The 24939-nt window shown below is 50.1% G+C and overlaps 1 protein-coding gene and 1 long non-coding RNA gene across 10 annotated transcripts; one reads left to right on the top strand and one right to left on the bottom strand.

Moving 5' to 3' along the window:
• Positions 1 to 15051: 15051 nt before the first annotated feature.
• Positions 15052 to 18435, top strand: LOC120685369. 9 transcript variants are annotated; one of them, XR_005679534.1, is made up of 6 exons: positions 15079 to 15712; positions 15967 to 16146; positions 16376 to 16433; positions 17316 to 17425; positions 17719 to 17843; positions 17937 to 18435. It is a non-coding gene; the product is annotated as an uncharacterized LOC120685369 (long non-coding RNA). The 9 variants fall into 9 exon arrangements; XR_005679533.1 differs by adding an exon at positions 16828 to 17011 and having other exon boundaries at positions 15052 to 16433; XR_005679536.1 differs by having other exon boundaries at positions 15052 to 16146; positions 16828 to 17425.
• Positions 18436 to 18805: 370 nt separating this feature from the next.
• LOC120686495 (probable serine/threonine-protein kinase PBL25) lies at positions 18806 to 20077 on the bottom strand. The gene has a single exon (XM_039968714.1). It carries the CDS (start codon positions 20039 to 20041, stop codon positions 18806 to 18808), a length of 1236 nt encoding a protein of 411 aa, XP_039824648.1. The 5' UTR covers positions 20042 to 20077.
• Positions 20078 to 24939: the final 4862 nt, after the last annotated feature.

Below are 24939 nucleotides of genomic sequence, written 5' to 3' on the forward strand. Positions count from 1 at the left end.
CGCTATCTGCCGCCTGATATGGAGTGCGGATTTCTTACCGTGTGATTGTGATCACGGCCATCTCGTAAGGCAATGTTACGAGGTGAAGACTCGTTATGCAGTTGGTCATAACCGTGTACCTTGGTACACGTGTACCCTTGGGTGTCCCGTAAGGCGATTTGTACGGGAAGTGAATACATTGCTTTGGTAATGTATGCAGCGCTGCCCATTCAGCGTCGAACATTTGGGTGCCATCTCTATAGCGGATGGTAATGTATGTGTGAATATGTGGGAAACTGCATATGCGTTACCCGTGTGGCGTAGGACACATGGGGGCCGTTCGTGTGTGCTGGCACGAAGGGTCCAGAAATGGATATTTATATCTATCTCTTGTTGTCTTGGTTTGTTTGCAGGAACACTAACTACGTAAGCACGTTATGAATCCTTGATCGTAGGAACGACTAGTATATATAGGGAGAGTACGTAACTGTGCCACTGGTCGTCTTCGTATACCATAATTGGTAATTGTTTGGGTGAGAACGATAGAACGTGCATGCATCTTGCATATTCAAGTTGGTTGGTCGCTTTGTGGTTAATAATTGTGCAACCTTAAGACTGTAACGTTATAGCTAGCCGAGTTACCAACCTGTTGTTCAACCCAATCAGATGCGGTTTCAACTGAAGCAAACCATTTTGTTCTCTTGGTGAACCATATCGCGAAGGGAACGATTCATGCTGTGTGTTCATATTAATTATGCACATTCTTTACTTGCATGGATTAGTCCCGATAGCGGAATGGCTAACCAAGGGATGGTGCTTTTGCAGATGGGCAATAACAGCACTGCTAACCGTGGAAATGGGGGTCAAGGAGCACAGCCACCACCGTCTCCCTCCTTGACTCAGGCTATTGCGACTCTTATCGCCGATCGCAATGAGCAGACCGAATTGTTGAGGCAACTAGTGCAAAGCAATGCCGGCAGAGGTCGACAAGCACCACCAGCAGAAACTGACTACGTCGGTTTTCTTGCCACCCAACCTCCTCTGTTCCACAAGGCCGAAGATCCCCTTGAGGCAGATGCTTGGATTCGCACCATGGAGGACAAGTTTGGCATTCTTAATTGCACAGAAGTGGACAAGACTGCCTTTGCAGCGCAACAGCTGAGAGGCCCGGCAAAGATATGGTGGGCTGGTCATTTAGCTATGCAACCAACAGAGAGACAGATTCCCTGGTCAGAATTTAGAGAGATTTTTAGGGCATATTATATTCCAGAAGGTTTCATAAAAGTGAAAGTGGAGGAGTTTCTAAATCTGAAACAAGAGAACAAATCGGTGATGGAGTATGCCACCATTTTCAATCATCTTGCACAATATGCTGCACATCACGTTGATACCGATGAAAAGAAGCAAGATTGTTTCAAGAAAGGGTTAAACACCGAGTTACTCATGCGTTTAGCAGTGAGAACATTTACCAGCTACAGTGACTTGGTCAGCAAAGCTATCCTCCAAGAAGATGCGATGCTGAAGCATGAAAAGGCGAAAAAGAGGAAGAAATCACTTATTGGGTCTCCTGGGAATATGGTGCAACGCCTACGCATGGGATCCACTAGCTTTTCCCAAACTCAATATCAACTACAACAGGGGATGCCTGAACATGTGGCTCCTTCACAGTTGGAGCAAAAGAAACCAGTATTGCAGCATGTTTTTCGCTCCCACTCTGATCCATGCAAGCATCACCTAGCCGAGGGTTGCCATCACTCGGGAAATATCTGTTACACTCCACCCAAGCCGAGAAAAGGCCCTAGCAATACAAATAAGAAAATAAGGCACCGTATATTAAGGATGGTTGTGTGAGTTACACCACTTGTGAGGACGTGCCAGAAGGGGAACACGTGATGGCAGATATATTTTCCCTCAATGATCATCCAATTAGGGTTCTATTCGACTCTGGTGCTTCGCATACATTTCTTAGCAAGGCTTGTGCAGATAGACACGGATTGAAAATTGAGTGCATGAATACTTCATATAAAATTCAATCCCCAGGTGGTCAAATAATCACAAACCAAATGGCAAGAATGGTACCAAACAACTTGGCTGGGAGAATCTTTCCGACCAATTTTATCATTCTCCCACATCAAGGGATTGATATCATATTGGGTATGAATTGGATGAAGGCGCATGGAGTTGTGTTGGATACTCAGGCGCATGCTGTTCATATCAATTCAAGTGCACATGGTTCTACGGTGTTACTTTTGACCAAGTACAAGACACACAATCCGGCCATAAATAAATTGGAGGGTAAAAGCTTGGAGAACATACCTATAGTGTGCGATTATTCAGATGTCCTTCTAGAGGATTTACCTGGACTGCCACCTGATCGGGATGTTGAGTTTGTTATTGAACTCCAACTGGGTACATCACCTATCTCTAGAAGGCCATATCGGATGCCACCAAATGAATTGGCAGAACTGAAGGTACAATTGCAAGATCTACTAAATAAGGGTTTCATTCGTCCAAGCTCATCACCGTGGGGATGCCCAGCTTTATTTGTAAAAAAGAAAGACCAAACTTTGAGGTTATGTGTTGATTACCGGCCTCTAAATGCAGTTACCATCAAGAATAAATACCCATTGCCTCGCATTGACATTCTCTTTGATCAGTTAGCAGGAGCTAAGGTATTTTCTAAGATAGATCTTCGATCCGGTTATCACCAAATAAAGATCAGACCTCAAGACATTCCAAAGACTGCTTTCTCCACTCGCTATGGTTTATTCGAGTACCTAGTCATGTCTTTTGGATTGACTAATGCTCCAGCTTATTTAATGTATCTTATGAATTCGGTTTTCATGCCTGAGTTGGACAAGTTTATTGTGGTATTCATTGATGACATCCTGATATACTCCAAGAATGAAGAAGAGCATGCCAAGCACCTTCATATTGTTCTTCAACGTCTACGAGAGCACAAGCTGTATGCAAAATTCAGCAAATGTGAATTTTGGCTTAAAGAAGTTCCTTTCTTAGGCCATGTCATATCTGCAGAGGGTATTTCAGTTGATCCAGGAAAAGTTCAAGATGTGTTAGATTGGGAGGCTCCAATATCAGTTAAGGAAATCTGCAGCATTCTAGGATTAGCTGGGTATTATCGTCGATTCATCCCAGAGTTCTCAAAAATTGCTAAGCCTATGACCGAGCTACTCAAGAAAGGTGTCAAGTTTCATTGGAATGACAAATGTGAAGAGGCTTTCCATACTCTGAAAAAGCTTTTAACTTCTGCACCTATCCTGGCTCAACCCGATACGTCAAAACCATTTGACATATACTGTGATGCATCTGGTACTGGTATTGGTTGTGTCTTGATGCAGGAGAACCGAGTGATTGCATATGCGTCTAGGTCACTCAAACGCCACGAGGAAAACTACCCAACTCATGATTTGGAATTAGCTGTTGTAGTTCATGCTCTGAAGATATGGCGACATTATCTCTTGGGTAGTCCTTGTCGCATCTACACTGACCACAAGAGCCTAAAGTATCTTTTTACTCAACCTAATTTGAACATGCGCCAAAGGCGATGGTTGGAACTAATCAAGGATTATGAACTTGAAGTGCATTATCATCCTGGTAAAGCAAATGTAGTTGCAGATGCGCTAAGTCGCAAAGCTCATTGTCATTGCATCTCAGCTATACCATTAAGCGAGTCTCTTTGCTTTGAAATGGAAAAGCTGAACTTGAGCATTGTACCGCATGGCACACTGGCCCATCTAGAACTCACTCCTACTCTTCGTGATCTAAGCATCACCGCACAAAAGAAAGATAAAGGAATAAAGGAAATTCAGAGGAGATTATCAGAAGGAGATTCGAAAGTAAGTTGTTTCCACCAAGATAGTGAGAATGTGTTATGGTTTAAGAACCGATTAGTGGTGCCTAAGGATTTTGAGCTCAGAAAGCAAATTCTAGATGAAGCTACTTGGGAGCAAGAGGAATTTCTTAAAGCCAAGTATCCTGATTTCCTAAGCTCTCATCAAGGTACTTTACACTTGAACCTTCTTGTCTTATATTTTCCGTTATGCTTGAATCTCGGGACGAGATTCCTTTAAGGGGGGAAGGCTGTAACACCTCAGTGTTAAATCGCGATGCTAATCATGTGCTTAAACCACTAATTATGGACTTAAGCTCATCGTTGGCGTTAATCGAGTTCGTGTGGTAAAACATTGTTTAGCCTCGTTCGATCTTGTTTTTCTCCTTAATCCAAGCTTCGAATCAATTTTCGCCCAAAAGCAAAGTTGTAGACCTTCTATCCCTCTACAACTTTTATTTTGGCCAAATTTCATGTTCCCATATGAAGTTTGGAGTTTTGGGTGGTCAAACTTTGCTTAAAATCATTTCAAACGAATTCAATTCGGTTACTGGGCTCGCCAGTGAAGCCGTACGCGCGCCCAAACCGCGACCCCGCGTCGTCGCCGGTGACGCCACGCGTCGGCCGTCGGCGAACCTCGCCTGCCGTGCTCGCGCATCGTCCTTATCTCCCACGAAGCCGTGTCCATTTTCTCCTCCTCCTTCTCCTTCGTCCTCGAGCCGTGCCGAGCAGAGCTGTGCAGACCGCCGTCACCGTCCACGCCGGCCATCCTCGCCGCTCCGCTTCGATTGCTCGCACCCCAAGCCGTTAAACCTCGCCTTCCACCTCCACCACCCCTCTCTGAGTCCGATTTCGCCGTTCCTCGGCCGGAATCACGCCCGCAGACCGCCGGCCGCCATTGCCGTCGCCGGAGCTCCGCCCCTTCCGTCAAACTTCCTCTCTCGGCCCTCCTTAGCTCGATTCGAGTGCACGGTGAGGTTCCTTGCCTTCTCCTCCTCCTTCCCGACCTTTTCCCCCCCGGAAACCGCCGCCACCGCCGCCGGCTCACCGTCGCGCCGCCGCGCGCGCCGCTGCGGGGCCGCCCTGCGTGGCGCCACGGGCCGTAGCCGCGCGCCCCGGGGCCGGTAGGACGCCATGGCCGCGAGCCAGCGCCGCAGCACCGCCGGCTAGCCCCCGCCGGCGGGGAACGCCGTGCGCCGCCCCGCCTCCGCCATAGCGCCGCCGGAAGCCTTTGCGCCGCCCCGCGTGCCCCTGTGCCCTGCCCCGCGCGCGCTCCGCTCCGCCGAGCCGCTCTGGCCGCGGTCCAGCCAGGCCGCATCGCCGGCCGGCCGCCGCCGCCGGCAGCGCCGCCGCCACCGCCGCGCCAGGCCGCGCGCCGGCCCTGGCGTGCGCGAGCAGCAAAGCAGGGGAGAGCCCCCACCTCTCTCTCTTTATTTCACTGGCGGGTGGGGCCCGCGGTCAGGGAGAGGGGGAAAGTTAGGGTAGGTTTTGTTTTATTTATTATCTTTTGGCTGAAAACTTCAAGATTGTGTAGAAAATTGTAGAAAAACGAGAAAAATGCAAAATAAATTTTGTTAGGTTTGTAAAATCAGGATCTTCAGAAGAAAAATACTTGTGCTTGGGAAATGTCACTTTTTCCCCTGCTAAAAATTCAGTTTGTGTTTAACCTAGATTATTTAATACCGGTTGTTCTATTGCTCTGAAAATTATGAAATTTATTCAGTAAATTACTTTTTGTATGTGTAGTTCACTGAAAAATTTCCATGGGTAAAAGCTTTATGTGTGTTGCAAATCCATTTATGCTCGATTTATTGTTGCTAGTAGCAAAGTAAATGTTTTCTTTTCTCAATAATAGTTTATAAATTTTTCTTGCATGTGTTTTCAATGTATTTTCATGCTAGTAAAGTTTTGTGATTTACTCATGTCGGTAAGTTGAGTTCCTGCGCGTGTTTCGCTCCTAGCCGCATTTTTTGTGTGCTGTCAAATAATCTTTCTTTCGGTGTTGTCATTTCATCTTGAGCACTTGTATCATTTCATTGCACCATTTTAAGTCTTGCATGGCATCTTTCCTTACGTGTAGACGTCGCGAGTGAAGCTGTCTACGAGTTGATCACTGAGCCGACCCAGGAGCCGCAAGCAGGAGAACCGCAGCCAGGAGAAGTCGTTGATCAAGCTCCCGAAGAAGTCACTAACCCTGCTGACTTGCAAGGCAAGCCCCGGTGCATAACCCTTATTTTTAATTACTTCATGTTCTATTAAAGTATTGTGCATTTACGTTCAAGGAATTGATTGGAACCATAGATGCATAATCTTGGCTACCCAGTGTCTCTACTAGTTCAGGTATCGCTAGTACTGCTATGCTTAAGTAAATTCGGTAGAAGTCGAGTGATTCCTGTCACTCGCGAGATATAGGTCTTGTTACTTATGAAAAAGTTGCTGGAGCATGAATCTTTGAGAAAAAGAAAGGAAAAATGGAGACCGGGCGGAGATGGATTGGTTATGGATATGGAAGTTATGGAAAGTAGGCCTCCGCCTGTGTCGATTGAGGATTGTACCGTTGTTGGCACTACTGATCGAGGATTGAACAATACTAACCGCATGCCGGGAGTAGGAGGTAGTCAAAACCGGTAAGCTCAATACCATATGTGCACCGGTAGGCGGACTTGATACTGTCTTCACCAGTGGAGCTAGTATACAAACTCATGGCTGACCCTTCGTTGGTATCGGTGGGGCTAGCAGTCCCGGGTCGCAGGGCAGTTCGCCTATTCGGTGTGCATATGTGAAGGGTTGGTGTGTATAGCCCGACGGGGCATATACGTGCCGTGCTGGTTAGGTCCACCTTGCAAGGTTAAATCGAATTGATTCGCCGTGACTCGCGGATATGAGAACCTTGATCTCTCTGTCACATCGTAGTAAAGAAGTGGAATAAGTTTGAACTGAGAAGGTTGGCTGTGGTAATCTGAAAAGATAATGTGATCAACCATGCATGCTCTAGATGTTGGTGCAAACCTAGTTGGTACCTGATAAATTTAAATTGAGCTAAAATACTGAAAGTAAGGATTCACTGTTAGTAGCTTTTTAGCAAAATAACTCCAGAGCCAAACAGCTTTGCATGTCTAGATAATGGGCTAAGTATACCCATAGTCGGGTAAGTCTTGCTGAGTATTAGAATACTCAGGCTTGTTGTTGCCATATATTTTAGCAGGTTACGTTCCGGAGGACTCCGAAGAGATCTGCGCCTCGTGGATCGGTCAACCACTTCCTCCGGGTTGGTCGGTCGAGTGGGTTCCGTCTTCTTCGTGAAGTTCGGGCAGGTGAGCCTCACATCAGTGGGCAAGGTGTGAAGCTCGTCTTTGTCTGCGACGTTGTTTATCGTACTGTATTTTGAAGCTTGTTTTAAACTCTAAATTGTTTTCTGCTATGTTGAACTCTGAAGTTTGATTTGTAAAGCTGACTTGTAAACGCTTGTTGTAGTTTAAGTTGGTGCTTCTGTTAAACTCATGTTGTAATTGGCTTTGATCGCTTTTGTTGCCGGTAATCATCTGTGCTCGTCTTTTGGCGAGAGTTCCTGTGTAATCGATCCTGGTTACAGCAGGCGGTCTGAGTGTACCAATTGAGTGCAGTAATTCTGGAATGAGTTTAAATGTTAATTATTGCACTTGATTGGTATTATTTGGGCTGTCCTGTGACACCAGGTGTTGGAAAATATCTCAAAGAGGAAGTTGTCTTTCCTGCAGGGTGAGTACGGTCGCGAGATGGCGAGCGAAGCAGCGCCCGGGAACTTTCGGAGCGGTTGCGCTCTGTGGAGGCTGCGCGTGCTTCTGATACTGAGGAGTATCGTCGCAACCTTGTGGCCGTGGAGGCCCAGCTTGAGGGAGAACGGGCCCGTCGTGTCCGTGCAGAGGCCGACCTGACACGGTAGGAGGCGAGTTGCCAGGCGATGGAGAAGGCATTGGATGGTAATTTCCTTCGCCCCCCTTCCTTTTGGTTATATTCGCAGTACACCCTCATGGTGCTGTGATGCTTTCTTTCAGAGATGACTTCCCGGCACCAAGATCTGCGCCGTGAGTTTGATCGGCACCAGGACCTGCGGCGTGAATTCGACTAGCTGCAGTCTTCGGCCCAGGAGGTTTGCTCCTGCATCCGTGGCTCCCTGCCGTCGAGTCCTTTGCTGGATGAATTACGGCGGGTTCCTAGGGAACTGCTCACATTGACGGCCATAGCAGCTTACCACGGGGCTTCGACCGCATTGAGCGCCGTGGTGTTGCATCATCCGGAGCTGGATCTGGCGGGCCTTGAGGATGATCTCTCCGGCGGAAAGCCGTTTGAGGACGCTCTTGTAGTGGCCAGGAGACTAGAGCCCATCGCCGAGAGGGTGACGCAAGGTCTGACCTTCGAAGAGGTGAGGTCCATCCGGTGTGCGGAGCGGGAGCTGGAGGTTAGCGGCGGGAGTACTGGTGTTGTGGTAGACGCGTCGTCAATCGGCGATTCTACCGTTCCTTCCTCTAGTGTGGATCCACCGTTGGAAAAATGAGTGATGTATTAGTTTTTGTTTTCGTGCAGAATTGTTGGTGAGGAAAAAACATATTGCGCTTGGTGTTTAAAGTATAGCTCTATGTTTTTTTAGAATAAGGTTCTGCTGACTGCTTTTCTGCTTGCTCGTGAATGTTTTTGGTCCTCTGCATTCCTTTCTTTTGGAACTGCGTGTAGACCGTAGGCTGCGACGTATAGCAGGAGCTGGCCCAGAGGCATCATTCGCTAGGCGCCGTAGATCGTTGCACGGATCTAATCGATTGGATAGTTCAGAAAAAAACATTTGAGTAGGATGAAAAAAAGCATGTGATGGCAGAACAAGTTATGTGTTGTGTGACGGGAAAAAAAGACGCGTCCGTGCTGCACGGTTTGCCCCAGTGAGGCCCCCGAGCACCTTGGCCTGAAAGTGTTCAGGGCAAGGGGTTGTAGAGGTGGGAAGCAACGAGAAGTAAGATGGTCGAAGACCATGGTCTGGCCCCCGAGCGCACCGAGCCAAATGTGTATGGGTCGGGGTGCTCCAACAAAATTAGGTGTGCTGTGAGCATGTAAGAAAAAGGTAATGACAGGTGTCTGGCCCCCCGAGTGATTCCGGGCAGTGAATGGTCGGATAGGGGGTCTGAGTGAGTGCACTGTGTTGTGCGGGGAGAAAAAATCGACAGGTGTCGGGCCCCCGAGTGCTCCGAGCCGGAAGTGGCCGGATCGGGGCACTTGGACTGAGCTGCTAGTGCTGCTTACAGGAAGAAGCGACGTAACTGTTCTATGTTCCAAGAATTGTTCAGAATGTTATCGTCGGAGTCTTTTAGCTTGTAGCTGCCTGGTCGTATCACCTCTACGATGTTGTAGGGTCCTTCCCATGGTGGTGAGAGCTTGTGCTTGTCCTTCATTGACATGACCCGTCGTAGCACCAGATCTTCAACCAGCAGCGTCCTCTCCCGTATGCGCCTCTCGTGGTACCTGCGTAGAGTTTGTTGGTAGCGACCCGATCGAAGGAGCGTAGTTAGCCTTGCTTCTTCCAAAACTTCCATCGTGTCCCTCTGAGCTTCGGTTGCCGTTGATGGGTCAAAGGCTTTGACTCTCGGCGCACCGTAGTCCAGGTCGGAGGGCAGCACGGCTTCGGAGCCATATGTTAGGAAGAAAAGCGTCAGCCCTGTGGATCGGTTGGGTGTGGTTCTCAAGCTCCAGAGCACTGCCAGCAATTCTTCCACCCAACGACCCGTGAACTTTTTGAGAATGTAAAAAATGCACGGTTTGAGCCCTTAGAGGATTAGGCCGTTAGCTCTTTCTACTTGCCCGTTCATGCGCGGGTGTCCGACCGATGCCCAATCGATTCGGATCCCGTATCCTTTCGCGAACTCTTAGAAGTAGTGACCTGTGAAATTTGTCCCGTTGTCAGTGATCATGGAGTTGGGCACTCCGAATCTGTACACAATGTCCAAGAAGAACTTGACTGCCTCCTTGGAGTCGATCATGGTTATCAGTTTTGCCTCTATCCATTTTGTGAACTTGTCAATTGCGACAAGTAGGTGGGTGAACCCTCCTGGTGCCTTTTTGAGTGGCCCGACCATGTCTAGGCCCCATACGGCGAACGGCCATGTTATGGGGATGGTCTAGAGTGCCTGGGCTGGTAGGTGGGCTTGCTTGGCGTAGAACTGGCAGCCTTTGCAAGCGCGGACAATGTCTTCTGCGTTGCGCAGGGCCGTTGGCCAGTAAAATCCCTGTTAGAAAGCCTTTCCGACCAAGGAGCGTGGAGCAGCGTGGTGTCCACAGATCCCAGCGTGTATCTCGAGAAGGAGCTCCTTGCCCTGGGTGATGGTGATGCACTTCATGAGAATGCCAGTCTCTGAGGGGCTGCGCTTGTAGAGGTCGCTGTTGATTACGGCGAACGTCTTGGCCCGTCGGGCGATGCGACGGGCTGCGTTGCGGTCCTCGGGGAGGACTTCGTGTAGGAGGTAAGCCAATAGGTCGGCTCTCCAGTCTGTGTTATCTGTCTGGCTCGGGTCGGCTTGTCCCGTAGCGAGACAGGTTGGGCCCCCGGGTGATTGGTCGGGGGCTGGGTCGGAGGAAGCGTGCTCTGCTTTCTGCGCATGCTCTGCTTCCTCTGTTTTTGCCTTGTCAGCGACCGGCTGCCTCTCACGCGCCGACGGCGCGTTCAGGTCGTTGACGAAGACACCGTCAGGTGCCGGCTTGCGCTCAGCAGCCATTTTTGCGAGAGCGTCCGCGTCAGGGTTCTGTTTCCGCGGGATGTGGTGGAGCTCTAGACCCCGGAATCGCCCTTCCAGCTTGCGGACTTCCTGGCAGTATGCGTCCATGAGTGGGTTCTCGCTGTTGGAGTTTTTCATGACCTGGTCGATTATCAGCTTGGAGTCGCCATAGACATACAGGCGGGTTGCCCCGATGTCGATGGCTATACGGAGGCCGCTGATGAGTGCTTCGTATTCTGCAATGTTGTTGGATGCAGGGAAATGTAGGCAGACTGCGTACTAGAATTTGCCTCCCTCTGGGGAGATCAGGACGATCCCGGCCCCCGCGCCGGGTCCCATGACCGACCCATCGAAGTAGAGAGTCTAGTACTCGTGAGAGATTTCTGGGGTCGGAGCTTGGGCTTCCGTCAACTCGGCGATGAAATCGGCCAGAGCCTGGGATTTTATCGCCGTGCGTGGCACGTACTTGACGTTGTAGCCCATGAGCTCGACTGCCCATTTAGAAATCCGTCCCACTGCGTCGCGATTGCGGACAACTTCTTCGAGTGGGAATGAGGTGACGACCGATACCTCATGCTCGGTGAAGTAGTGTTGGAGCTTCTTGGCAGCCATGATGACGGCATACAGAAGCTTTTGTGTCTGAGGGTACCTTGACTTGGTATCTGTCAGTACCTCACTGACAAAATACACGGGTCGTTGGACCTTCAAGGCGTGTCCTTGCTCTTCCCTTTCGACTACCAGCGCGGCGCTGACCATGTGGTTGGTAGCTGCCAGGTAAAGCAAAAGGGGTTCGCAAGGTTCCGGTGCCACGAGCACCGGTGGAGAAGACAAGAGAGCCTTGAGGCGGTCGAGGGCCGCCTGAGCCTCCTCTGTCCAGACAAAGGTGTCGGATTTCTTGAGGAGTTTGTATAGAGGCAGGCCTCGTTCTCCCAACCGAGCGATGAATTGGCTGAGCGCCGCCAAGCACCCCGTCAACCTCTGGACGCCCTTGACGCCGCGGATGGGTCCCATGCTAGTGATGGCCATAATTTTGTCGCAGTTGGCTTTGATGCCACGCTCAGACACCATGTATCCGAGTAGTTTGCCCTTAGGCATGCCAAACGTGCATTTCTCGGGATTCAACTTGATGTTGAATCATTTGAGATTTATGAACGTGGCGCTCAGGGTGGCGACCAGGTCGTCCACGCGTGGTGTTTTGACGACGATGCCGTCGACGTAGACCGCGACCGTTGCCCGAGGCGGGTCTGATCGGTCTGGGTCGATTGGCGGGTTGATCTGGTCGGAGAAGCAGGATTGCATGCATCGCTGGTATGTTGCTCCCGCATTTTTAAGACCGAAAGGCATCGATACGTAGTAGTATGAGCCGAACGGCGTGATGAAGGATGTCGCGAGCTGGTCAGATTCCTTCATCGCTATTTGGTCATAGCCCGAGTAAGCGTCTAGAAAGGATAAGATCTCGCACCCGAAGGTGGAGTCGATTATCTGATCTATTCTAGGCAAAGGGAAAGGGTCTTTGGGGCAAGCCTTGTTCAGGCTGGTGTAGTCAACACACATCCTCCATTGACCAGTTTTCTTTCTTACAAGGACTGGATTAGATAGCCAGTCGGAGTGGTAGACTTCTTTTATGAAGTCGGCAGCTGATAGCTTAGCTAACTCCTCTCCTATGGCCCTGCACCTCTCGTCGTCGAAGCGGCGCAGTCATTGCTGGACGGGCTTGGATCCCGGCAAAATACGCAGTCGTTGCTGGGCACGAGGCGGTGCCCTGTCGGCGGTGAAACGAGGGGCTCTCCGCCTGCTGGATGGCGGCGAGTTCCACCAAGTTCCTCACCTGGCGGTGAAGGTCCCTTTGGGCCGGGTCCTCCGGCTCTGGCAGCATCTGCAGGAGGATCACAGTCGCTGTAATGTTCTGGCCCGCACGGAACTCCTGCGGGAGCTGCATGCGCGCGTCGTTGATGATGTCGCGGTTGACCGCACGTGCGCATCGACGCGTGGAACTTGTGGGGTTCACCCCCTTTGACCCAGAGGGGGCCCGTGGAAGCTGTTCCACGGGCGGAGGTGCCTGTTAGCGAGGAAGGAGATCTTCGCCGTGGGCCTGCGCGTTGATGAGTGCGTGCTCGCACTGGTCCGGTGGGGTATGTGTCTGTTCGGACGGCACCACCCCTTGTGGCAGATCGCCGTCGGCCATGGCACACATGCGCGGCGGCGCAGATGTTCCCTCCAGGCGGTTGTCTCCTGTGCTAGAGGAATCGCTCAGGGGATCCTCGTAGCATAGGAGGTCGTGGACAGAGTCTGGGTAGCTCTCCGTCATGCCAACGAACCACGACGTGGGCTGGAAAGCCTGGGCAGCCTTGCGCGTCTCCCAAACGTAAACGCTCGCGGCATTGCGAAGGCCGAACGGGAGCCGCTCTGAGAACGAGCGGGGCGTCGGAAGAGGAAGCCCGCCCGCGAGCTGCCGAGAGACGTTGGCCAGAGACAAGAGGACCAAGTTGACGTCCTCGACAGTGGGGTTGGAGGCCATCATGAGCGCGATGCGGCGGAGCACCGCACGGGTTGGCTGCGATGGCCTGTGCTTCTTGGTGCGCCAGCGAAATGAACGCCGACGCCTCAGATTGCGAGGCTTGGAAGGAGGAGCCGGCTCCTCGGTGTCCGGCGGAGCGGCTTCCTCCTCATGGAGGTGTAGTGCACCGAGCCGGTCGGTGACGAACTCCAGGCTTCCAAACTGGAAGGTCTGGGAGGGCGGAAACGGTGGAGGTACCCGCAATCCATCGCGGGGTATTGCGGGGAACTCCAGTGAGCCGAAGCGGATCGTCTCGCCGTTGCCGGCCGCCGGAGCGGCGAATGGAGTGATCGAAACCATCCGATCGCCGAAGCAGTGAACGCACAAAGCGCTCCCCACGGACGGCGCCAAAATTGTCGCTGCGGGAAATGGGCGACTACAAAATTACTCGATTGCTTGAATGTTGTGCGCTTGATCGGATATGGTCTAGCACACAAAGACTTGAGGATTTAGACTGATTCATGCCTGAAATGTCCTACATCCAGTATGGAGGGTGGTGTTCTTGCTCTATTGCTCTCGAGCCCAGGTGCTCAAAGTTTAGAGGAGAGTTTACAAGCTAGTCTTGTAGTGTCGAACCCGTGGGAGTCCAACCCTTTCCTACGTGGGGGGCCTTCCCTTTTAAAGCCCAAGGTGGGGCCCCCATTTACAGTTATCTAGCGTTGTGCCTTTGCACCGCCGGGGCGCAAATCGTCCTTGTCAGTCGTCGGGGTCCACTCAGTCGGTCAGGAGTGGATGAGCTTGATCCTTGCAATCTTCTGGCGCAAGGGATGATCCTGGCGATTTCCTTGAGAGGTGTGTCCCCCTGGCGCTGTCCCATCTTGGCTCAGTCGGAGCGGCGCGGCCACCCGGTCGATCACTCGGGGGTCTCCTTCGGTCCTGTCCGCCAGAGCCTGGGTTTCTTACCTACGGGGCTATCTTACGTAGCTCTGCCACCAAACGGCGCGCCTGGTGAGGGGCGTCTTACCGAGGCCTGGCTGGAGGCGTCCGGTCACGGTCGCTGGCGTAATGGAGTGGTGTGCAGAGGCAACCATCATTACGGCGAGGGGAGGCAGCGTCTGTGGACGCCCCCTCCCGTTGTGTCTCGGGGCCCGCATGAGCGGCGCTATCCCCTTGTCAGGGAGGCCTGCTGGCTTGGCCCTTGGCGCAAGATAAGGAGAACTGGCGCCTTGGGTTTTGTGAGAAGGCCGCCTTGGCCGGCACTCCTGTCAGGGAGCGCGGCGTCCTTGGAGCGCATGTCTCGGGTCACCAGCCTGGCCTTGACTTAGGGCGCTAGGTCGGGGGACCGCCATGTGTCCGGGAGGTCGGGCTCCCGGACCCGTTCGCTTAGCAGCGAAGGCAGCTCCCTGCGCGGCCTAATGGGATGTCCTGTCCTTGGCCCAATGAGTCTGCTGGGCTTGGTTTTATACAAGTGGGGCTCGTCAAGGACTCCTAGTTTATTCCCCCGTCAACAAGTGAAGCTGTTTTGACAAACTCCTCTCTCATCCCATGAAACTCCCTCTTCTCTCTTCTTGCCATACCAGTAAAATTGATGATGTGACATAGATTTTAATGCCATGAAACTCTCTCTTCTTACCATATCAGCAAAATTGATGATGTGACATAGATTTTAATGCCATGAAACTCTTCATAAAATTCCCATTAAAATTGACCTGTCTCGACTTGGTTCACTTTATCACGTTGTTGTCATATTAGAACGCCTCAGCGTCATTTGGCCAATTAATTATAGGGCCAAAAAAACCAAAAGAAGTGAATACTCTCTTGATTATTTATAGGGAAAAAAGAAAACAAAACAGAAGCTTTGATGAGGATTTGAAGAGCCAAGCATTTTTCTTTGCTTTTTCTTTGTAGTAATCCCTAGCTTAGCTAGCTAGCGTGTGTATATATCTATCTCTACTACTAAAAAAGGCTAAGGGTCAAATTTTTTTTCGTTCGTCATCCCACCCCTTTCGTACGTCGCCCCCTCCCCTTCGTATCGCCCCCTCCCCGATTCTGAAGACCGGAAATCTCGGCCCCTTCCTCCACCTGCCGATCGTCCAGCCTCCGACTCCCTGCCCCCGCTCGCACGCAACCCCGCCGCGCCGCCTGCCCCCTCCGCCACCTCACTCCTCCGCCCACGCGTGCCCGCCTCCATCCCTCGCCGCCGCGCCACTCCCGCGCCGCTGCCTCCCCCGCCGCCGCGCTACTTGTGCACCCCCTCGCTCCCCACAACTGCGCAACTCCTCCGCCCTCGCTCCCCAGTCTCCTCCACCCCTATCGGTTGTGAGATCCGCTCCTATTGAAACCTAGGCGAGGGCCGGCGGATCCAGCAGTGGCCTCCTCTCCGACTCCTCCGCCGGCGCTCCCCCTTTTCTCCACCGCAAGCCGACGGTCACCGCAGCCGGCGTGCAGCGGCGCCTGGTGATCGGATCGGCCCGCTCCCGTTCCGGTGCGACGACGGACGCACGACGCCGCTCCCGGCGTGCAGCGGCGCCTGGTGAAGGAAGGGGTGTATGCGAGTGTGACGCCGCTGCAGGACAGAGCCAGGACAGGGGCCAGCACCTCCACATCGTCTACCCTGCCGCCCTCTCTTTGCACCTTGGAAATCTTCCATAGGTTCGTTCTCTTATGTCGTGCCAAGAGATTTTGAGGCTGGTTAGTTCAATCGATGTGATTCAATTCGTGCGTAGATGGGTTCAATTCGTGTGCAGATGAGTTGAGAGATCAGAGTAGATGCGTTCAATTCAATTCGTCGCATAGACCTGAAACTCTGAACCCTGATGGCCTGTTGTTAAGATAAGCAGTAGATGAGTTGCTATACCATCATTGATATCTCTTGGTTGTTGCTAACAAATTGTGACATCTTTTAGTTTATCATCAGGCCGCCACACTGTTGCGTACCACGGGGCGCCACCGTACCGTGCAGTTCCCATTGTCGTCAGTCGTCCCCGGCCTCACGTCGCCTTGCCGCCCCCGTCGCCCTACGAAGACCGTGGTAGCATCGTGATTGGCGGCGCTGTGCGCCTTCACAGGTCTCCTGCCTCCGTGTTGTACGGCCACCGTCACCCCCGTGTTCTTCAGCGACATTCTCTTTTAGCCACGCCCCATATATTGCATTCTCTTACAGCAGGCGCTTGGTTATTTATTTGATTATTCTTTTAGTGAGAGAGACATCATCCATCAACATAGATAGGAGGCATACTCCATTTATGTTTATTCTAAGAAAAATGATCTACTATGGTTCCTTACGTTTTTGCTAACCTCATTTCATATACTCAGGAACTCCTACGTTGGCAACATTTCCCTTTTCCATGACATGGAAGAGAAGCTCCGGCAGGTTGATTCATCTAATCGCTATCAGCCAGTAGTTTATTTCAGTAATAAATCTTACAATGATATGGCGTCAAGGTCTGAAATGGCGTCAAGGCCTTTCAGAAGAAGAGGATAGTGTAAACCATCATTCAATAACTGCTTATTAACATTCTTAATTGAGATAAATTAATATCACTCTCTAAGGACTGAAATAGAATTGATACGTTTGTTTCTACTGTTTAAGTATTCTTTAGAGATAGTTGTTGAAATTAGTGATGCGAAATTGCGAATATTGCTTTCTTATTTTGACATCATGACCCAAAATTCTCAAGTTTCAGAAAACAAAGTATGCTGACAGTTAGTACGCATCATACTTTGGAGACCATTTATTCTTATGCACTTTGTTAGTTCTGTTACAGCTTGAAGCACTAGGCATGAGATTGTTACACAGTTCTTGTCCTGGGATACTCATTCCTGTAATCCATGGATGATGTCATTGCACGGCCACAATGTTTTTTTATGTCAAACCATCAGACAGACGCAGATCCAGCAATTATCGCCTTGCTACTTGAAAAAAGCAATCCCAGGATTAGTGAAGACATAGTAAGGCTCTTTTTAGTATAAACTGTTGAGCTAATGAACTACATGACCCAGTCAAATCAGTTTAAATTTTCACCTGATTTAGGTTTATGTTGCAGGCGATATGGTTGTTACTGATCCGCTTTGCAAGACATTTAGCATAGGATGTTTTTTTATCTTCTCCCAGAAACTTTGTGATATGTGATAATGTTGTTTTCTGCTTGCTTTTCACTTCCATTAATTTTTCACTTAAGCATTTTTTTAACAACCTCATGCCTGGTGCTTCAAGTTGTAACAGAACTAACAAAGTGCATTTTTTCCCCATCAGGAACCTGATTTGCGTGTACTCAAAAAAGAATATGAATGATTGCTCTAAGCTAATTGAGATGGAGGAAATCGAACACTAGAACCTCTCAAGGAAATGGCCTTGCTTTTACGGTATCTTCCCTTTCAATAACATGTTAGTTTTAATCCTTTTTCCTATGAATATTAGCTATTAAGTCTCTCTGGCTCATGTGTTTAACCATATAACTTGACATAGTGAAATAAATTTATCTATCAAGTGTAAAGAACTATACACTTGTGCGCAAATTTACAAATGATATTTTTGTGACCAACAAACTTGTCATCCAATGCTTCTTCGGTGGGTATTACTTATTATGCTCAAATTGTTTATTCTTTTTTTAAATGATTGTATAGTTAATACTTTGTCTGCCACTTGCAAAAACAAGGGCAAGCGCCATTCGATTCATCCTCAGTGAATACCATGAGGAGGCTTCTGGAATATGCTGGCCTTCGTGGGCACATATATCCATTATCATTGCTGTGCTATGAGGTTATGCCTCCACTTCAGCAGGTAATATTACTTAATTAGTGCTCATCATACTAGCTTAGATAACTTTTTCTGTGGTACCTCTTTGAAATTTCCTTTTCTCTTCTGATTGAATAGGCCGCGAAAGAGATTGGTGAGCAAAGGCTGATATCCTTCCATGGAGTAGACTTATCAGTAACTAAAGAAATAAAGTATGGGGATATTACTGCTCATACCAAGAATGCTGATGAGGTTTGATGTGGTGGTCGTTGGTTGTGCCCACCAGCCAGGGTTTGAAACCTGGTATTTGCACCCAAAAAAAAAAAACTCGCTGTGCTCACTGGCTTGGACTGCTGTGTCGCCGGCCCAGGTTACGGTTGCTGGCCCAAGTTCGATTTGGCCCTTGTGAGCATGGCCAGGGTTCGGAGTTGTTTTCTCGACTGGAGTCATACGGTTCCTTCTTAATTGCAATGCCGTGGGGGTGGTTCCGGTCGAGTTATTTTATGTATGTATGTACACTATTTGTTAAGCAATCACTTAACATGGAAATGACTCTTATTATGGCAAGGGTATGAATAATTTCTTAACATGTATGTACACTATTTTTTTGCATCTACTCACACGGAAATTTTCTAAAGATTTTATGGAATAAGGTAATATCTGAAACTTGGTCATATGTCCAATGACATTATTCAATTGATCATCCTGGGAGATTTTTGGCGATCCTCTTTAGTTTTCTATTCATGCTTGCATTGTCACCTGATAATTGGGTAACTATGTGAATTATAAAAGTGTGCATTTATATCACTTAGATTGATTAAATCGAACATGCTAGGCTCTTTTGAATAATATGATTGATTGGAGTTGCTATTTGTTTTTGCCCGTTGTAACGCACGGGCACGAATCTAGTATATATGTAATTTCTTTTCTTACCGCGCGCGGCGCGCCCAATTCTTACATCTGGCATGCATGCACGATCGAATCGAAGATGCATGAATAAGCATGCATTAGCATGATGGAGGGTCAGAAGGTCGAAGAGAAGGATGATGATGATCAGTGGTAGTGGAGGCGGCGAGGAAGGAGAGTGTGATGGCGACGTCGGTCATGACGGGGCGCAGGGCGTGGTTTTCCTGCAAGCACATGGCCGCGACCCCCACCGCGTGCTTGAGCTCCGACGGCGGAGGCCCCTGCATGGCCATCACCAGGCGGGGGTCCACCAGCTCCTGAAACCTGCTGGGGTCGGCGAACATGGTGACCGCCCATCCCACGAGGCTCTGCTCGCCGTCCGGGCGGGTGGCATCGATGGCCCGGCGGCCGGTGATGAGCTCCAGCAGCAGCACGCCGAAGCTGTAGACGTCGGACTTGGCGCTGAGCTTGCCGGTGCGGAGGTACTCGGGGGCGCAGTAGCCGTAGGTGCCCATGACTCTAGAGTCTCTGGTGCTGCTGCCTGAGGATGACGATGCTGCCATCGGGAGCAGCCTTGCGAGGCCGAAGTCGGAGAGCTTTGGGGTGTAGTCGTGGGCGAGGAGGATGTTGGAGGACTTGAGGTCGCGGTAGATGACGGCCCTGTCGTGCAGGTACTCGAGCCCCCTGGCGGCGCCGTGCGCGACCCGCATCCTGGTGCGCCATGGCAGCATTGGCATGGACAGCCGCAGCAGGTGGTCCTCGAGGGATCCCAGGGCCATGTGCTCGTACACGAGCAGGCGCTGGTCGCCCTCGGCGCAATAGCCCAGCAGGCGCACCAGGTTGGGGTGGTGCAGCATGCTCAGCATCACCACCTCCACCACGAACTCGCTGTTGCCCTGCCCCCCGTTCCGGTCCAGCTGCTTCACCGCCACCACCCGCTGATCCTGCTCCCCCGGCATCGTCAGCCGGCCCTTGTACACGCGCCCGAACCCGCCCTCGCCGATCAACCTGTCCTGCCGGAAGTTGCCTGCGGCTTCGGCTAGTTCGCGGAACGAGAACGCCTGGGCCGCCGACACCACGGTCACGCCATGATCATCATCTACTTGATGATCAGGAGGCGACAATGGCAGCGGGGGGCAGTCGTCGTCCTCGTCGCGGTGCTTATTATTATTGGCGGTGGCGTCGACGACCGAGGAGGCGCATCGGATGATCCGGGCGGTGAAGCTGCTGCTCCTGTTCCTCCAGGTGGTGGAGGAGGAGGTCCTCCGCCCGCCGCTTCCGGCGTTCTCCTTCCTGTGGACCACGTCGTGGGGGAAGCGACGAAGCCAGCTCAACATTATTATTATTTTGTATCTTTGCTGGTCGGCAATAGAATTCGATGATCAATGCAATGGCCTGCTGCCTGATCGGATCGGGTTCTTGCTGTCTGATAGAATTAGTAACAAAGGAAGAAGACGGCGGCCGGCAATCTGCTATGCCGACCGTGGAATCGGCCGGAGAAGCAACCAAGGTGAGGAAGGATCGACTATCGATGGAGAGAGAGAGAGAGACGGCCGGCCCCACAGGCCCCAGCTGGGACGAGCGAGATAGAGGAGGCTTTGCTTTTTCAGGGAAGCTAAGGAAGGAGTTGTGAAGGGCAGGCATGCATGCCCACATGCCCTGGATGGGAATGGGATGGAGTTGTTTGCCTAGCTTGCTTTGCTTAATATAAACTGTCCATCGATCCAATCCACCCACGGTTTTGCATGCATGGTTTGGGTTGGCAGACAATGAAGTCATGCTGCAGGAAGCAACGATGATGCAGGAGTATTTATTTATGTGCTTGTAACACCAACCAAATTGCATTGCATTGCTCTCCAACGAATATGACGACGATCGAGTTTAAGACTTGGAATTAGGTTGGTCCATTATCATCTCTGGAACGGTGGCGGACTTAAACATGCACATTGGCCCCAGCCCGATTGCAATTAAAGCTCTTTTTTATTTAGTAGGCCGGCAAGACCGATAGGAATGAAATGGGCCTCATCATATCAGAAAATGTGCTCAAAATGCAAAACGGAAAGACAATGCAAGACCCGGAAATGCATGTCAAAGAGAAAGAAACAGACCGATCAGACCGCTTGAGCATACCGGTCAGACCGGTCTCTCCCGGCTATTGCCAATTTTGGTCTTCAACAAATGCCCCCCTGTTCTTTGGCAAAACTTGTGTGCCAAAAAACACTCCTCTAGACCAAAATTGACTAAGGGCGATGATTACTAATACATCGGCCATTTTTTGTGCTAAGGGCGATAAAAAATTATTGGCCATGACTTGCTTTATTTCAAGTTGATGATGAAATAATTTGCTTCGGCCTCCAAATTTTTTTTATGACTACTAGCTTTGTTGGTTTGACCTCTACTTGTTGCTCCATCGATTCTTGCTTGCGCATGCGTTGCAGCCTTCTCTTCTCGGTGTGAGATAAGCCTGAGGGACACCACCTCGGCTGTAAATATTTTGAATCTTGTTTCATGTTCTTCTCACCCTCCTTGCTGCAAACAAAATCCTTTCTGACCAAATTATTGCTAGCAATAATCGGTCTTTGTGTCGTACCATAATTTAGATATATAAGAGGATATTAAATAAAATAAGGCTGCATATGCATCCTACTATGATCCAAAGGCGTATAATAACCAATGTACGGCCATAACTATGGAGCAATCAGTCCTGAATATGGCATAGCAGCACAATTACCTTGAGATGGATGAGGATTCAATTGCTCGCAAGATCTTGATAATGACTTCTCATCCTTAGCTTCGCCTGGGTGTCTCCTTCATTCTTATATTTAGCCAAGAGCTCCTTGAAGCTCGGCCTTGTTTTGTTTATTGCTATGGAGGGATTTTCAGATCCACTGGACACATCGGTCTGACCGGTCTGGGTACCGGTCAGACCGTTTCTGGAACCGGTCAGACCGGTCGACTTGCTGTCAGCCTTTTTCTTCTTGCCTTACCCCCCAGCCGAACTTGATTTTTGTTCAGCCATATCATTTGAAATGTGTTCAACATCAGGGGCAATCTGATCAATATGCGACTACTAAACTACTCGATTGCTTGAAGGTTGTGTGCTTGATCGGATATGGTCTAGCACGCAAATACTCGAGGATTTAGACTGGTTCGGTCCTGAAATGCCCTACGTCCAGTATGGGGGATGGTGTTCTTGCTCTATTGCTCTCGAGTCCGGGTGCTCAAAGTTTAGAGGGGAGCTTACAAGCTAGTATCGTAGTGTCGAACCCGAGAGAGTCCAACCTCTTCCTACGTGGGGGGGCCTTCCCTTTTATAGCTCAAGGTGGGACCCCCTTTTATAGTTCTTCTAGCGCTGTGTTTTTGTGCTATCGGGGCACAAAATCTATCCTGTCAGTCGTCGGGGCCCACTCAGTCGGTTGAGAGTGGATGAGCTTGATCTTGGCAATCTTCTGTTTCAAGGAATGATCTTGGCGATCTCCTTGAGCGGTGTGTCCCCCTGGCGCTTGTCCCATCTGGCTCAGTTGGAGCGGCGCGACCCCCTGGTCAGTCGGTCGGGAGTCTCCATTGATCTTGTCTGCCGGAGCTTGGGTTCCTTGCCTGCGGGGCTATCTTACGTAGCTCTGCCACCAAACGGCGCGCCTGGTGAGGGGCGTCTTACCGAGGCCTGACCGGGGGCGTCCGGTCACGGTCGCTGGCGTAATGGAGTGGTGCGCAGTAGTAGCCATCATTACGACGAGAGGAGGCAGCGTCTGCGGAGGCTTCCTCCTGTTGTGTCGAGGGGCCCGCTCAAGCGGCGCTATCCCCTTGTCAGAGGAGCCTGCTGGCTTGGCCCTTGGCACAAGATAAGGAGGGACGATGCCTTGAGTCCTGCATAGAGGCTGTCTTGGCCGGCACGCCTGTCAGAGGGCGCGGCGCTCTTGGAGCGCACGTCTTTGGCCTCCAGCCCGTCCTTGACCCAGAGTGCTGGGTCGGGGAGCCGCCCCGCCACGTGTCCCGGAGGTCGGGCTCCTAGACCCGTTCGCTTAGCAGTGAAGGCTGCTCCCTGTGAGGCTTGATGGGCCGTCCTGTCCTTGGCCCAATAAGTCTACTGGGCTTGGTTTTATATAAGCGGGGCCTGTTAGGGACCCCTAGTTTGTTCCCCGTCAATAACCCTTTTATATTGCACCACATAATGTCTTTATGTTTTTTATTTAACATGAAAATCGAAATGATTATCACTTGTTGTATACATATATATACATGGTCTATATGCTGATATATCATGCATGTATACATTAAGTTAGTTCTTTTTTTGTGCACATATAGATAATAACAAAAGTGAGAATTAGGTTATTTAGGAGTGTGTATATGCATATTTTGGGTGTTATTTTATAATAGCTAATATATATATATAGGGTATATTGGACTATTTTAATAATGGGAGAGGTGAGTGATTTAGAATAAGCTTAGATTGTTTTTATAACGACATAGTTGGGTAATTAGATGAAGATTTAGGGGCTACTTTTTAAATTGTTTATTGAAATGGTAGGAACGGATAATTAATTTATACAGAATTAGGGGTTACTTTAGACTATTTATTATAACGGCAAATATGGATAATTTTTAGGAAATGGAATAAATCCAACAGTAGTTGTTAATGATAATTAGAGTCTGCCAGATTGGCAGGCCGTGTGTTTTTATTTATTTTTCCGAGAATTTCTGACATTTGTCTTTCTTTTATCAGTTCTTGTGCGCATTGCAATGATTAAGGCTCCAAAAGAAACCTCAAATAGTTACACAGTAAGACAGGCGGCCTTGAGCCCGGCTTGGTCGAGATTAGCTCGGTTAGTTGCGCCCTGATTGGTGAGAGTGGATGGGATGAGGTTAGAACCTGATCAGGGATTCAAGGCTTGAAAGTTCACACCCAATGCTTCAGGGTTCATTATTTTTGATATGCAATATAATATCTTCCTCCGGCCGGAGCTAGAATAATCACTGCTGGGAAGCATTGGTGTGAACTGAGCTCTGAGGCCCTTGGCCGCAGCCTGAACGAAGCCCTTGGCCCGCGTTCAGACAGCTCGGTCTAAGATATTGTTAGATAACCCAGGCTCGGCTATGATCCTAGCTTCTCTAGTTTGTTTTTTCAGTTAGCTGAATAAGAGCTCGTTCAGTTGAGCGCGTCATGTAACGGCCAGATGCATGCCTTGTTCGTGCAGTGGTCTTTTTTTTTTTGTTCGTAGCCGTAGTGGGGGATCTTCTCGCGACTTTCTCGTCCGTGGCAATCGGCATGCTCTAACCGTGGGATGGCACGGCAGTAGTGGAGCGTGAAGATAGCAGCGTCGTGGCATCAAGCCACTGTAATCTTTCATATATATTCAGTAATTGAGTCATAAAACGTCGCGAAGTTGCGGCACCATTCTCCCTGTGTCTGTGTTGGCGTGCGTTCCAGGTGTTGGTGTGTGTTCTGGTGATCACCAGGGGCAAGGGGTTGCCGGACAGATATCACTGTCTGTGTCGGCACCTCAGCAGCACATCGCCATCGTTAGTACGATGACTAATAAAGTAATAATAATAAGCTCGACGTTATCACTCCCGTGTCATATATAATAAGCTCATCACATACTGTATATGGAGGCGTCGATCAATTAAGGACGATCCTTCACATGTACTATAATTATAAGATGATCAGTCTGTGAATAGCCCATCCACACCGTAGCCGTCCTTGAGATTCCGCTGATTGATCTCGCCGGCCGGACTAGTGTTATCTTTTCTCGCTCTTAGCCAGCATCAGTTAGTGACTGCATGCGTGCATTATTTATTTGCTTCATCACTGATCGAATCCGGTCCAGACATATGTGCACCGTACGTACTGTTGGATGCCTGCGTCAGATGGATCGAGTCCGATCAAGTGCAGGAACGAAGTACCATCGCGTCCCGGGGCACTGGGGCAGGGCTACTGTCATCTATCATAGCGATCATCGATCACAGGCTATCTGCCATGGGGCCTGTGTCCGTACGTCCTGGACCTCACCGCCACAGTGTTGACCGTCGTCGGCGAACTGTCCCCATGAACATTTGTCTCCTTAATTTATTTTCACCTCCAGGCAGATAGCTCTGTAGCATGGTCACCAGTACTACTTTATTTATTTAGTACTATATTCACTGCTTGTACGTACCATGCTTCCTTAACGTACGAGGCCATATATGTCCTCAGCTGAAACTACCAAGGGGGCCCTAAAATTGGCCAAGCAAAGCT

This window comes from Panicum virgatum, chromosome 8N, assembly GCF_016808335.1.
Source record: "Panicum virgatum strain AP13 chromosome 8N, P.virgatum_v5, whole genome shotgun sequence".
Classification (NCBI taxonomy): domain Eukaryota; kingdom Viridiplantae; phylum Streptophyta; class Magnoliopsida; order Poales; family Poaceae; genus Panicum; species Panicum virgatum.

Excerpts from the sequence above, each read along its gene's own strand:
- LOC120686495 (XM_039968714.1), bottom strand. The coding sequence starts at position 20,041 with ATGTTGAGCTGGCTTCGTCGCTTCCCCCACGACGTGGTCCACAGGAAG.